The sequence below is a fragment of the Tetrahymena thermophila genome (assembly GCF_000189635.1).
Source record: "Tetrahymena thermophila SB210 genomic scaffold scf_8254528, whole genome shotgun sequence".
In the NCBI taxonomy this organism is placed as follows: Eukaryota; Ciliophora; class Oligohymenophorea; order Hymenostomatida; family Tetrahymenidae; genus Tetrahymena; species Tetrahymena thermophila.
This window is the reverse complement of record NW_002476302.1, coordinates 355,106-369,255: the sequence shown is the minus strand read 5'-3', so window position 1 is coordinate 369,255 and position 14,150 is coordinate 355,106. Positions and strand designations below refer to the sequence as shown.

Genomic DNA, 14,150 nt, shown 5'->3' with positions numbered 1-14,150 from the left:
ATATAAACATATCAAATTTACATATGAAATATAAAAAATTATAAATTACTCTTATAATGAGAATTAATTTCTTTTATATTTTATTAAATTATACCTAATCATTTTTTGCTAATTAAATAAACAAAATGAATAAAAAAATATAAATATAAATAATTTATTCCTAATTTTAAAATAATTTATTATATTATTTAAAATTATTTTTTTAATTAAAATATATAAATTTTTTTAAAATTACTTAAAAAATCAACATAAAAAAATAAATTTCACATATTTATAGATAATGAAGAGAGTATTCTTTTGTCTATTATATCTAAATTTTATGTGTTTTAAAATCTTTATAGAAACAGATTGATATACTGAATTTATAATTTTTCTGATTACATAACTTCAAACTACTCTTTTAAGTGATTTATTTTTATTTCTTCTATAATTTAACAAAATTCTTAATAATTTTATGGTTAATAAATAAACAAATTACCTGTTTAGCTATTCATCTCAGTGCTTTCTTAATTATACTTTAAGGTTTCTATTCCAATACCAGTAATTTTTAAAGCAGCCATTTATTCTTTACTAAGCATAATCATGACAGCTTTTTTTAAAAACAAAATTTCTTTATAAAAAGAGAAGAAATCTAAGCTTTAGTCAGTTGATTATTCTAAGCATTCTAACATTTCTTTATTGATTCCCTTAGATTGTAAAAATTCATTTTTCTTGCAAAATCTGTTTATAATTAATTTTTAATTTAAAAATATTATCGAGATTCTTTATTATTTATTTATTAAAAAAATGATTAGTTGTTAGAAATGAAATAAAAATTCTCAAACAACAAAATCTTATTAAATTTTTTCGATTTAATGCTTTAATTTGTAAATTAAGTTTGTAATATTAGAATGTATTATATTAGTAAATTACTTGGTTTAAAATATTATATCTTCGAGACTCTTTTAATAAAGCTTATCATCACTCAATACTTCAAAATTTTAATTAACCTATTAAGTTAAGTTTTTAATATTTTTGATTTTGTTTTATTTGATTTCGCTTTAATTCGCTAAACTAGAATTCCTAAATCTACTTTAGTTATTAGTTTATAAAAATTTCCGATTCTTTTCAAAATTTATTATTTTTGGCGATTATTATTACAAGCTTAATTTGCTTTTAATAAAGCTTGGAGATCCATCTTTAGTAACTTAGCTCTCAATTAGAAAAGACCTCTAAATATTTTCTATCTTACTGATGTTAACTTACTATGTTTATGTTTTAAGGTCCTGTATCTATTCATTAATTTCTTATAATTTATTGATTTTACTATTCTCATTTTCTACAAAAAAATCTTGTTTAAAATTTAAGTTATCTTATATCAATTATTATTCAAAGATTTTAAAATTTGACTTTGGTGATAAACAAATAGGTAAAATATTGTGTTTTTCATCATTTTCATCAGTTTGATTTTATTAAATTTACTGATCCTATGTTGTTTATTTTTCCAATTTTAAATCGTTAGATTCAATAATATTGTTATGCTATAAAATGTCTAAATATGTTCTAGAAAAGAAGTTTTTTAGTAAAATAAAAAATATGTCTCTTCTAATAAATTTTTGAGCCTATTTCCTACAAAATATTCCCAAAAAAAGTAGTACAGATAAAACACTGTTACAAAGAGCTAAAACTTCTATAAATGTTGGAAATTAAATATCTATAAAAGTCACATTTTCATCGATATCAAAAATTAATTAACTCAAATGATATAATTTTGATTCATCAATAATCTGTTAGCGAGAAAAAGATTAGGAAATTAATTATTAAGAAATCGGAGAAGAAAAAATGTTTTAAGATTGAATTAATAAACCCTTTGTAACTTTTGTGATTTGAGTTTATACCTTAAATTCGCTATACATAAAAGTTTATAACGAAATTGATGTAAAAACTTAACTTCTGTATTAAATTTGATTACTTTAAGAAGTTGTATTATACTAAACAGTTTAAAACTTTACAATCAATTGCAAAGGATGATCGTTTAATAAATCATAAATTTAATCTTAATTTGCGCAATTATCTAATACAAAAGTCTTCTATTAATCGGTATCTTAGCATTGATAAATATAAAAGCTTATGTATGGAAGAAAGTTTTATGAATTTCCTAAATTTAGTTGAGGATTGGTTATTTTACTAAAATCAAAACAATTCAGGTCTTTTAAATCTTCATTTTAGCAATTAATTATGTTCAATTGCTATCTATGTCTTATATTATTTTCCATAAAATTAAAAAATGCCATAAATACAAAGTATGTTGTATTTTTCTAAGCTTGATACTAACTTAAGTATAAACCTTCTTAGATCGAAACTAAATCAAATCCAAATGATTCATTATGTAGTTAGGCCGTTGCATCCTTATAGACAAAAGTTTATGATCTAAATTTAGGGTCCATTTGTCCATTAAAATATAAGTAACATTGGTAAATAAAATATATGCTAGCCAATATAACTATCAATAGACTTACCACCGCTCCAATAGCAGTTCTTTTTCTTAATGTTTATTTGTTTGCGTTGAATTAAATAGATTCTGAGAATATATCTAATTTCATTAAGAAATTGATTAGTTTCATTCTTATTTCTTCACTCTATTTTATTTAATCTATTTTGACTTATTATTAATACAATTTATTAATTTATATAATAATTATTTACAAGTCAGATAGATTTCAAAAATAACTAAAATGTAAATTTTATAGTTAGAAAGAAATGTTATTTTAATGAGTAGTCTTATGTAATAATAATTAGTTTTATTATCTACAAATTTCAGCTATTGGCTGACTCATTATTTCTGAAAATTATAGAGCATAAATACTGCAATTACTTATATATTAAGACCAATAACTTGATACTTTGTTGTTTAATCTAAAAAGAGATGTATAAAAAGAATTTTTCACTCTCAAAAAATTCTTTTACGTTTAAAATTTGAGAAAAGGCATTAATTGCTATAAAAAATTTTTCAAAATTTAATAAAAACAGGTTGAGTTAAAAATTAAAAAACAAAAAGTGTAAAATTAGCTTAAAATAATAAAAATTAAATTAAACATCACCATCTGTACATACCTACACAGTTGGTGATATTTTAATATTTTAATTACAGGATTAGCAATAAATTAAATTTACAAAACAAATTTTATATAGTAAAACTACCTATCATATTTAAATATTTTATTATTTTTATTTTTTTTAAATTAAGTTTTAAATTATTTTAAAAATATTATATAAAAATTCAGCAAAAAATAATAAGTTGTAAAAGAGTAGCATTAACATAATTATGTTTCCAATTTTAATATATGCTTGTAGAAAATCATCTTCTATCATCTTGTTTTATTTAAACCTCTACTCATAAACTATTATCTAAATATGAATTAGCCAAATTGTAGAAAATAAAATTTCTCCTAAAAATTTTATTGCTCTACTTATTTTAGATGTATAAGCTTCCATCTAAATTGTCTAAATAGCTGACATCAAAAATAAGATGCCACATAATATGCAAACAAAAATTGGTATATTGTAAAAAAAGCATAATATTGATAAGTATGAGTACTTTTTTAAGGTTTGGATTTAGAAATAGTTTATCTTATATGAGTTTTGTAATTTATCTTAGATCCTTTCTGTATACAAAATAGAATATTCCCTTTATTTTTAGTTTTTATTCCTTATGTTTCTTAGATTGAAATTAAAGAAAATGAGCTAAACTAAAATTATTAAGAGACTGACATAAAAACTCATTCTGTAACTGTAAGAAGATTATCTAATTTCTTAAAACTAAATGAATACACATAAAAAGGTTATCGTTAAAGTTATCTCTAATTCACTATTAAATCTTTGAATAATAAAAGTTTTAATTTTAATAAGGATAGGTTTTTCAATTTATAAATACAACTAAATTGTACTTATTATGGCTATTAGCAATATCATTACAGCTTATTTTATCAATAAAATTGGTATGTTTATAAGGATACTTTAGCAGAAACCTAGTTATCTGAATTTACCATAATCTGAAATATCACATAAATCAGAGTCTATATTATACCCAAATACGCTAAATTCCATTTTTAGATTATTGTCTTAATAATCGGAAACTCTTGGAAAAATAAAAGTACCAGTGAGTTAATAGAATTTGTATAGTTATGGTGGGTAGGAAGCATTTAACAATAAAAATACAGAAATAGGCTATAAAGTATTTAAAAAATAAAAAATTAATTGAAGTTAGTTTGCAACTTTGAAGGCATTCTAGTTTTCTTCAATAAACTTGTTCAATTAATTTTATAATTTATCTAGATTATCAGTTCCTAGATTTTACTCTTTAAATATAAGAGGTCCTATACCCACTGACATTCTTTTTTTCAAATAATTTTAATTTAATATATGTTACTCATCTTAACTTACAAAGTAAGAATTTGTATTTAAAATAGCTATAACTTCAGAAGCTTAAAAGTTTTTTTTAACTTGTAAATTTACTAAAAATTAATTGCCTATATATTTTGCATTTATAAATGAATAGTAGTTTTATGATATTTCAGGGATGTAAAATGTTATGATTTCATTCAGCAAGTCATCAGAAATATCAAATTACTTTAAATCACTACTAAAATTGAAGCTTATAAAATATTATTAATTTTAGTAGAAACTTCCAATAGAGACAGTTAAGCTGTTTAGGCACATCATTTAATTACTATCAGATTAATATTATTACTCTAAGCAGTTGCAAAAAAAGCCTTGCTCTTAAAATCCAGGCATACACTAAAAGCATTGCTAATAATTGCATGAGAGGCATTAAGGAGAACATTATTTACATATTTTTAGCAAAGGATCATAATAAGTGCCTTAGTGACAAGCTAAACAAGAACCGTTATGTGATTCTTAGTATCCATAAGAACAGTTACAGAAAGGAGGATTGACTCTATTTTAAGAGCATTTGGTGCAATTGTCACTGAAATCAACACAACTTGAACACTTATCAGAACACTATATTTTTATTTCAACACATTCTTATTAAATTTCTTAGTACTGTTGGTCACATTAGCAGTTAGGTAAAACCCTTTTTTAAGAAGAGCATGTAAAACAAAAATTATTATCTATAATACTACAAGAACCACACTTATAATTACATTAGCATATATTTTGTAAATTTATTTATTACTAAATACAATCACATGTTGGTGTAATTTAATTTGCAAACTAGCAACTAGTACAATTATTGCTTTGATTTACACATTCTAAACATTATGGATCACACTTTTAGCATTTAGAAGTTTATTTATTTAAAAAGTATTGTGGTTTGCATGATAAACACTGCTTTGATGGGTCAGAATTTTTATCTTTGCAAGCAGTACAGATTGGTTATCCATTTATATATTCTATCAATCCACATAGATATTCTAGATAAGTTTGAGGTACCTTTAAGATACAAATTTAATCTTTTTCAATTATGTGTGGTGTATAAGTAGTATTAAGTATTTGTTGAATGCACTATTCTCTTGTTATTATCTAATTGTTATAATAATAATAACCTCTCTTCAGGTGTAGGCATTTCATAGATTTTAAGTTTACATAGATAAAGCAAGGATCAGTATTTGTATAGTCATAATAAACAAATACATTTTTTGGATAAATATTGATGTTATCTATGAAAAAGGTATTTTGATTTTGAGAATCACCAAACATAATTAAATTAACTTAGTCATTAGATAAAAAGAATTATGTTAAAAAGGTTTCTTTAATATAGTTACAAGTAATATCAATGTGATAATAAACATAAGTTCCTGCTTTTAACTTAGACTCTACTCTAGCAGATATAAATAAGAAATTCGATTAGTTAAAATACAGTATTGCATTTTTTAAAGTTTTGCACCTACTCCAATAGCATACCTAAATATAGAGTAGCTATTAAAAAAAATCAGGTATTAAATAAACTATAAAGGAGCTCGATAAATTTACTATTTGCAACAAAGTAAATTATAACTAATTAGCTGGATAAAACTCTAAGTTAAAAGAAATAGTTAATAAATCACCATAATTGTTTGGAGTAGGATAGTTTATAGTACCGAATATACCCTAATTTAGCTCAAATCCTTAAATCTAATTAAACGATTATAACTAAGCAGTAAAAAAAATAGGTGGTTAAGATAATGAATTACCACTAGAATCATTAATATACTGCTCGAAATTAACTTAACTTAAATCTAGTTTGTATCTTCCAAATAATTCAAAATCGTCTTAATAGATTGAAAACATTTAATTTATTCCATTTAAAGTAGGATTATGTATATTTTTTATAAAAGTTATTGGCTTATTATTTAGCAATAAACAAAAATTGTTTATGGTGGTATCACATCTTCCTGTACAAATTTACAAATTAGATGTACTAAATAGTTAAATACAGCTAGTATTGTAATCATAATAATTGAACTGCTTTGTTCTCATCATAAAAAAGCAATTCTAATTATTAGTCCAAAATGCAATCCAAGCTAAATCTTCAGATTCAAAAGTAAAATATTTAGCCAAGATATTTTTTATATAAAATTTTATATAAAAAACATTTAAGGAATTTATTTATTAAAAGCTTACAGTAATATGCATTATTATTGTACTTAAACTTTCTTAAATGTAAGCAATTCTTATTTCTTAAAGGGGTAATAATAAAAAAGACTAAACTTAAATAGAGAAAGAAAAGAAAATGCTATCAGTTGCTTTTAAGTTTAATTAGCTACTGGGTAAAATATATTTGTTGATATCTGGATCCATGTTACTGCACAGTGATCCATAGTCAGAGTAATTTGGTATTCTTATGTTACTCCTCTCTTTTAAAATAAAAAAAGTTCTTATACAATTTTACCCATCATTAAAAGCTTTTTAATCTAAGCAATTACCTAATGAATCTCTTTCAGAACTGCAATCACTAAGACTATTACAATTTCTACAATAAGAAGGACATTGTATGCAATTTCCTCCTTCTAGATAATATCCAATTAAACATTTACAGCCACTTGAAGAAGTATAATCGTTTATCATATTTTTAGGACATAATTTTCTTGGAGGATTCCAATCTTTAACTCCTCTAATATAATTGTCTGTGTTCACCATATTTTTAGGGATGCACTACATATTATTTTAGAAATCAAGCAAATAATTGCTCATGCAAATAAGACATAGCCCATCAGAACTTTATAGAAAACAATTATTTGTTTGATATAAAATACTCCCTGAATATATTCTGATATGATTTAATTCATACTACACATCATTTGAAAAGAACATAATTTGAAATCTATAATGATTAGAGTTATAAGGTATTTCATCATATTAAGAATCATTTATAAATAATCTTAGTGTTCCACCCAAAATACTTTTGCTTTTAGCTATTATAATATTATTCCAAACTAATGGATTGTAAGCTAATAATTTACTTCCAATAAATATCTAATTTGATCTGAAATAAATCCAAAATGAAGTAAAATCAAAATTTATACAGATGTAGCTTTATGTAGATGGTAGAGGTTACAAAAACTTCAAGAAAAAAGATATTGTAAATTAATTATCAGGTAAGTCAAAATAAATAGTTTCTAAAGAATTCCCTGTACTAATCACACTATTTAAAAACGGTTTTGATAATACTTACTAAAATGTTCCTATTTCACTAATAAGTTCTCCAGGATTATTTTGAGTATAGAAAAAATCATAACTTTAACTAATCTAATTAGTGTTTGAATTTAAATAATCCACTACTTCATCAAAAGTTAAAGATGTAGGAGAATTTGAAATTCCTATGCTCAAATTTTAAAATATTGAACAGGAAGGATTTAAATTAAATCTTTGTGAAGGATTACCATAATTAAGTTCTAATTAACTTAAAGAAAGCTATTAATTATAGCTTTGAATAATTTAAGGATAAGTTTATGAATTTCCACCTGTAGATTAAATAGCAATTTAAGCTTTAATCCAACCAGGTTCTGTTTAAATATCCAAATTTATCTATACTTATTTAGAATAGGATATTATTGGATTTAAATATTCTTAAGTCTAACCATTGAAGGATAGAAAAATCTTATTCTATAGTAAATTATAACTTATCGATACAATCAGATTATTTAATTAGTGAATTGAGATTATTGTGTATTCTTTTAAAATGTTTCCATAAGGTATATATTTAACGCTAAGTACGATTCTTGAAGCTATATTAATGTTAGGGAATAACTACTAAAAACTAAGTATCTTAGATTGGTTATTAGGTAATTATTAGCAAGGCAAAAAAGTATCTTAAGTTGATTAATAAATTTAAAAATCCTAATTAGGTTGATAACTTAAAATAGCTTTATTAAGCATTGAAAATATTAAGATGAATATTTTAGTTTTCATTTCTTTTTATTCTTTTTTTTTTCTAATTTTTATTATATAATTTAAATATATAAGATTTTTTCTTTTTTATCAATCAATCTAAAGTATAAAAATGATAAATTCTTAATCTAGAAAAGCCAAATTAAGTATTTAAATTTGATCAAACTTTTGATTTTTTACAAATATCAAGTTTTAAAAATTTGGGATATTTTACAGCAATCAAAATTAAGCATGCTTGAATTTAACATTAGAAAGAATTATAAAATTAATCTATAATTTAATTAATTTTTCCTTCTATTTATTAATGAAAATCAAAGTATTGATTTTGTATTTAGTTTAGGATTTCCTTTCTTCGCTTTTTCTTTAATTTCCAAATCTATTTTTATATCAGTATGTTAGCAATATCTATTCTTATGTTTAAAAACCTTTCATCTGTTAATTAAGAATAAATACTAGAGTTAAATCATAATATTATAATAAATAGATAATATCTTTAATATATAATGTTGCAATTATTCAATATTTACTAATCATTTTTATATAAAAAGCATTGAATAACTTATTTAATTTACAATCAGATTCTCTAATTTTTAGCCTGTTTTAGATTGTAAAATCATATATAAGAATAAATAAGGATTGGTTTATTAAAAATTTTCTTTTATTAAGGTTTACCTAAAATCTTACTTTTCTCAATTACATCCTCAAAAATTTTGTTTGCTTTAAAATATTTTTTTGATTATTTTACATAAATATATTTTTAAATCAATAAAATATTTACTTAAAACTTGCTTTCATTTTCATGTATGGTAAATATTTATATTGTATTAATTATATTTTAAATATTTTAAATCTAAATTTAATTTTTCTATTTGAAAAACAGTTTTGTTATTAAACTTTGAATAAAAAATATTAAAAAATCAATTAATTTGTTATCCAAATTTGAGAAAAAACCAAATATTTGATAAATACTAACAAAACAATCCTTATAAATAGATTAGGGATTTTGAGAACGAATGAAAAGTTAATACAATAAATAAATAATTTAATTTATTTTGAATATTTATTTAAATACGTAATTAATAGATATAATTTTCTCATTTTAGGAACTTATTTGAATTGAAAATTGCTCTTTAATTGGGAGATTTATCAATCTATTTATTTATTTTCTAAAAATATTTAAGAGCCATTTATTATAAAATAATTTAATTAATTATTAATAAATAATTAATGTTTGTTTCGTTTGTTTTTTTTTTTAATTTTCTTTTTTTACAGCATCTATTGAAAATCTTTTTTATCGATTTAAATAAAATTTAATTTACTTTTTATATTTTTGAGGATAAAAATAATATTTAATAAATGTAAACACGTACCTATTTACTCATCTGAAATTTGAATCCAATTCAATTTATAAAGCTGCATTACAGCAAATAAATTTGCCTATTTTAGGTTATTAAAATATTTACTGTTTCTAAATTCTTTAAAAACTCATATACTCCAACTTCAAGATTGCTAAAAAGTATATCATTCACTGTTCAAACCGCTTCCATTAAAATATATAAATTCACATATAAAATAAATCTAATTCATTACTGATTTTGAGAGTTATTTATTAACTTAAATTCTCTTTTTTTAGTTGATAATAATATTATAATTTTTTAAACAGAGATAAACTTTAAATATTTATTTACTTAATTAAAAAAAGTCAATTTAATTAATTGAAATACTATTTTTATTTTAGTTATGATTATAATAAAATATTTTGTTTGTATTAAAAATAATTCGAAATTAATTATTTAAAATTTATTATTATTTTAATCCCTGATTATGTATTTTACTTAAATTAAATTATAATATAACAATTATCTATTTTAAAAAGCCAAATTTATAAAATTAAATTATTTGTTCTTCTTTCTTTTTTTTAATTCAAAATAAACAAAATTTAGATTTATCATATTGCATTAATTCTCATTATTTAAAGTCCTCCCTAATTTTTAACTAAATTATGGTCCTATTAAAATTTCCATAATAAACTAGTAAAAATCTTTAAAATAAAGAAACCTTAATAATGAGGATTAACAGTAAAATGCAAAATTTTAAAATCTAATAATATTCTTTTCCATTTCAATTTAAATTTTTTTCATTTATAATTATCAATAAGCAGTTTTCTTCTGTTAAGAATTGGCTGAAAATGAGTGTACTAATAAAATATTAATATTTAATGAGTAAATACAGTTTCTTCAAAATAAAATTTTTTTAATTTTATATTGAAAAGTAAAGTAAAAAATAGTAGATATATTTACTATGAAAATATAATTAAAAACTTTATCTATTCAAAAATGATTTTTTAATAATATAAAAATAATTTAAATTCAATTTTATTGAAATAAATTGAAAAATAAAAAAGAATAAATGACAATAAATTCATTCATATTATTCACTATTTGATTCACTTTTATCCTATCTTTAGAGTACTTCATTTAGTATATCTTCAGTTAGCTTTGGTAAAGATTCTTTATTTGAAAAATCACTTTCAAATTTGAAAATATATTTTTTGCTATTCTAAAAGTAGCCAACGAGCCTATTTAGTTAGATATAAAGAAATATTATTTTAGTTTTAGTTTACTTTTGTATGTAATTTTACTTGAAATATCCTTAGCATCTTTCATTTAAAAATTTGAGTGATTCTTCATTAATTATCTAAATATTTTTTTATCTTATCAAAAAATAGAATTGTAAAATTGACTTTCCAAAAATTTACTTACTAATCTAAATCAATTTATAAAAGCTCTCCTATTTTCTAATGGATAATATCTTTTTATTTATTTCAATTATGATTTTTTTTATAGTTTGATCCAAAAAATATTTTACTTTCTAAAAGCTTTTCTTATGATTAAAAGATAGCATATGATTTTCTATGAATATAAAAATTATTAATACGAAATATTAAATCAATTTAAGTACTTAAGCTTATCTTCTTCAAAAATTGCATAACAAACTTATTAGATATGACTTGGCAATTAAATAATAATATCATCAGGTGCCATGAAAGAAAAGCTTTTGTCTAAATTATTTTCTTTGTGTCTTGCAATAATCCATTCTATGATTTCATCAGAATTTATATGGATATAAAGTTAATTTGTTTCTTCTACTTCTCTAAAATAAAATGAATTTGTTTTAAATTATATATAATTATTTTAGTATATCTCTTTACACCAATAAAAATAATTCCTCTATGCACTTTAGAAAAACTTTATATTCCTATAAAGTAGAAAGTCTAAAAGCATTGGTTACAGATCTACCCTATGACTCATACAAATTTCTAAATTCTTCTTGCAATTCTACATATATTAAAATGTACTTAAACAATATTCGAAGAAGTAATGAGATTTTACAAACAAAGAGTTCCTTAAAACTTTGCAAGAGTATTACTTACCTTGTTCCATATTATTTTTCTAAAAATTGCAAAAATAATAATATCTTTTTGTTATTTTCTTATGAATAATCTACTTATTATTCTACTTCCATTAACTTATAAGAATTACCGCTAAAATATTATCAAAAACTTTGATTAATTAAGATTTTGTGCACTTTTATATGTATCACTAATTAACTAATTGATTAATTAAGGTGTTGAGTATAAATAATTAAAATATCAAAATAAATAAACAAACAAATAATATTCTAGCAAAATATCTTGATAAGAATGTGTAGCTAAACTAAAATTTGAAGAGTAAATATAGGTAAATTTATAATACATTAGTTATAGGTAGGTAGAATTAACTCATATATAAATAGTAATATTAATTTAGAAGAGTTAGTTTAATTTTTTATTTAATTTTATTTATTTATTAATTAATTTTAAAAGAATTTTAGATTAGCAATTATGATATTAATAGTTTTTCAATCGCTTCTATATCCATCTGTCTTTCTGTCTGTCTGTATGTATGTTTGTCTATTGTTTCATTTGTATTTTAGAGTAAGAATAAAAGCAAAGATTATAATTAATATTATTAGAATTTAAACGCATCTTTTTGCTGTTGGACTTTCTTAATATTGTACAGTCTTTTATATTTAAATATAATAAATTAATGTTAACTTGAACTACTCATTTATTTTAAAATCTATATTTATAAATTAATTTTTACTTTTTTTAAGTGCACATTTGCTTTTTAAGTATTTTCTTTAGCTTAAGTTATATTAAAGTCAATTCTATCAATTAAAGTACCAGTTTCTAGTACTAGATGCCCTAATTGCTGGTAAATACTTGACAGCTCGTTAATCATATCAACAATTTTATTTATTTCAGCATCTCTAATTTTTAAGATTTATTAATCTCAACGAAATTTAAAATTTATTTTACCTATCTCTTGCTATTTGTTCGTACATATCCTAGTCTTGCATCATCTAATCTTGTTAGGTGTAGTCGATTTAATGCATAAAACCTGTTTAACCAACATTATTATATTACTTAAGCTGATCATATAATCCTTTTTATTATCTCCTAAAGTCTACAGTAAGCTCTTAAATTTAAGATGCTAATGAAAGCTTTACATTTTATCTAACTTTTTATTGAATATAATGTATTTTCTATCTAAAATCATGACAAAATATCTATTAATTTTACTTCTTTTTTCTTGGTCAGTTTCTTATGTTTTTTCGGCTAACTTATCTATTTTTAAGATGTTGGCTTCGGCTTCTTTGATTTTCTAAAAATAATAAAATAAATTCACTCATTATTATATAATTTATATAATTTAATATTAATGAATTTATTCTACTAATATGCATAAAATAAATAAATTTGATTTATAATTTACTTTCATTGCGACTTAAACTAAATTATTTATTTTATTATCTAATTCTCCATTATCGTTGAACTATCTTCTGATCCTGATTGCACTCTCTTTTATTATATCTTTTTCTATTTTATTTTAGAAATCAAAGGTTTTTTTTACTTTAACGCCAAACAAGTATTGTGAATAAAACCACAATCAATCAATAAATTAAATGAAAACAAAAAGAAAAAATATTAACTTATATCAACTATTTCTTTTAAAAGATTTTCTGTCTAGTGGTGTATTTCAACCCAAATAGGAGGGAGTTCTGACATTTCGAATGTGACCGAATCGGATGTTGCTTTTCCTGACAATAAAGTCTTAGATATATTATCTATATAATTTTTAATAAATCCAATTATATAATAAAGATTATTGGTTACTTCCTCCACTACTTGTGTTCGATGTATCCATATCAGAGTTTAGAGATTTTTTATCTTTCTTAAATCTTCATTTCAAATTAAAAAAACATTTTGCATAATTCGCATAATTGAGAATTTAATCTTCATTAAATTCAGTAATGATTTATTATGAAAAAATAATGTCTCCTAACATAAAATAAACCTGTCTTAACTCAATAAAATTACCTATCTAATTTCTTTCTTTTTTCATCTTTGTATTTCTTTAATAGATCTGTCTTTGTTTACCAAAATCCTAATGGTTTTTTAGCTTACATTTTTGGAAATTAAATCTCTCAAATTTTTTTTTGTAAATTAATGAATTAGAATGCTTATTAAGTTATCAATTAAAATTAATATCAACTTAAAAACTCTTAAAATTTTATTATATTGCGAATTTGATCATTAAAGTCGATTAATAATTGTTAATTTTTAACAAATAGTCATTCGCTTTCTTTGGGATAATTATTTCTTACTTAAAAATTTTTAAAATAAAATAATCACAAGCAAGACAAACTCATTCATAAATTTATCATTATTATTATTA

At 21.4% G+C, this 14,150-nt stretch overlaps 6 protein-coding genes across 6 annotated transcripts; all 6 read right to left on the bottom strand. All coding sequences in view use genetic code 6, as the record gives it.

Annotated features, from left to right (window-relative positions):
* Positions 1-263: 263 nt before the first annotated feature.
* Positions 264-1,895, bottom strand: TTHERM_00637850 (AMP-binding enzyme family protein; the record flags this gene model as incomplete). Its single annotated transcript, XM_001032446.2, has 2 exons — positions 264-720; positions 913-1,895. 2 exons carry the CDS (start codon positions 1,893-1,895, stop codon positions 264-266), a joined length of 1,440 nt encoding a protein of 479 aa, XP_001032446.2.
* A 1,863-nt stretch (positions 1,896-3,758) lies between these two features.
* On the bottom strand, positions 3,759-4,371 carry TTHERM_000637849 (bowman-birk serine protease inhibitor family protein, putative; the record flags this gene model as incomplete). Its single annotated transcript, XM_012799052.1, has 2 exons — positions 3,759-3,784; positions 3,927-4,371. 2 exons carry the CDS (start codon positions 4,369-4,371, stop codon positions 3,759-3,761), a joined length of 471 nt encoding a protein of 156 aa, XP_012654506.1.
* Positions 4,372-4,697: 326 nt separating this feature from the next.
* On the bottom strand, positions 4,698-5,384 carry TTHERM_000637848 (transmembrane protein, putative; the record flags this gene model as incomplete). The annotated part of the gene is made up of 1 exon (XM_012799051.1): positions 4,698-5,384. One exon carries the CDS (start codon positions 5,382-5,384, stop codon positions 4,698-4,700), a length of 687 nt encoding a protein of 228 aa, XP_012654505.1.
* A 1,046-nt stretch (positions 5,385-6,430) lies between these two features.
* TTHERM_00637840 (hypothetical protein) lies at positions 6,431-8,391 on the bottom strand (the record flags this gene model as incomplete). The annotated part of the gene is made up of 3 exons (XM_001032445.2): positions 6,431-6,474; positions 6,627-6,836; positions 6,906-8,391. The coding sequence occupies 3 exons, from the start codon at positions 8,389-8,391 to the stop codon at positions 6,431-6,433; spliced, it is 1,740 nt and encodes a 579-aa protein (XP_001032445.2).
* Positions 8,392-10,791: 2,400 nt separating this feature from the next.
* TTHERM_00637830 (hypothetical protein) lies at positions 10,792-11,813 on the bottom strand (the record flags this gene model as incomplete). The annotated part of the gene is made up of 7 exons (XM_001032444.2): positions 10,792-10,948; positions 11,012-11,083; positions 11,133-11,181; positions 11,239-11,282; positions 11,332-11,523; positions 11,582-11,708; positions 11,804-11,813. The coding sequence occupies 7 exons, from the start codon at positions 11,811-11,813 to the stop codon at positions 10,792-10,794; spliced, it is 651 nt and encodes a 216-aa protein (XP_001032444.2).
* A 517-nt stretch (positions 11,814-12,330) lies between these two features.
* Positions 12,331-13,881, bottom strand: TTHERM_00637820 (SNARE domain protein; the record flags this gene model as incomplete). The annotated part of the gene is made up of 8 exons (XM_001032443.3): positions 12,331-12,432; positions 12,516-12,681; positions 12,731-12,932; positions 12,995-13,076; positions 13,188-13,291; positions 13,405-13,512; positions 13,589-13,653; positions 13,793-13,881. 8 exons carry the CDS (start codon positions 13,879-13,881, stop codon positions 12,331-12,333), a joined length of 918 nt encoding a protein of 305 aa, XP_001032443.3.
* Positions 13,882-14,150: the final 269 nt, after the last annotated feature.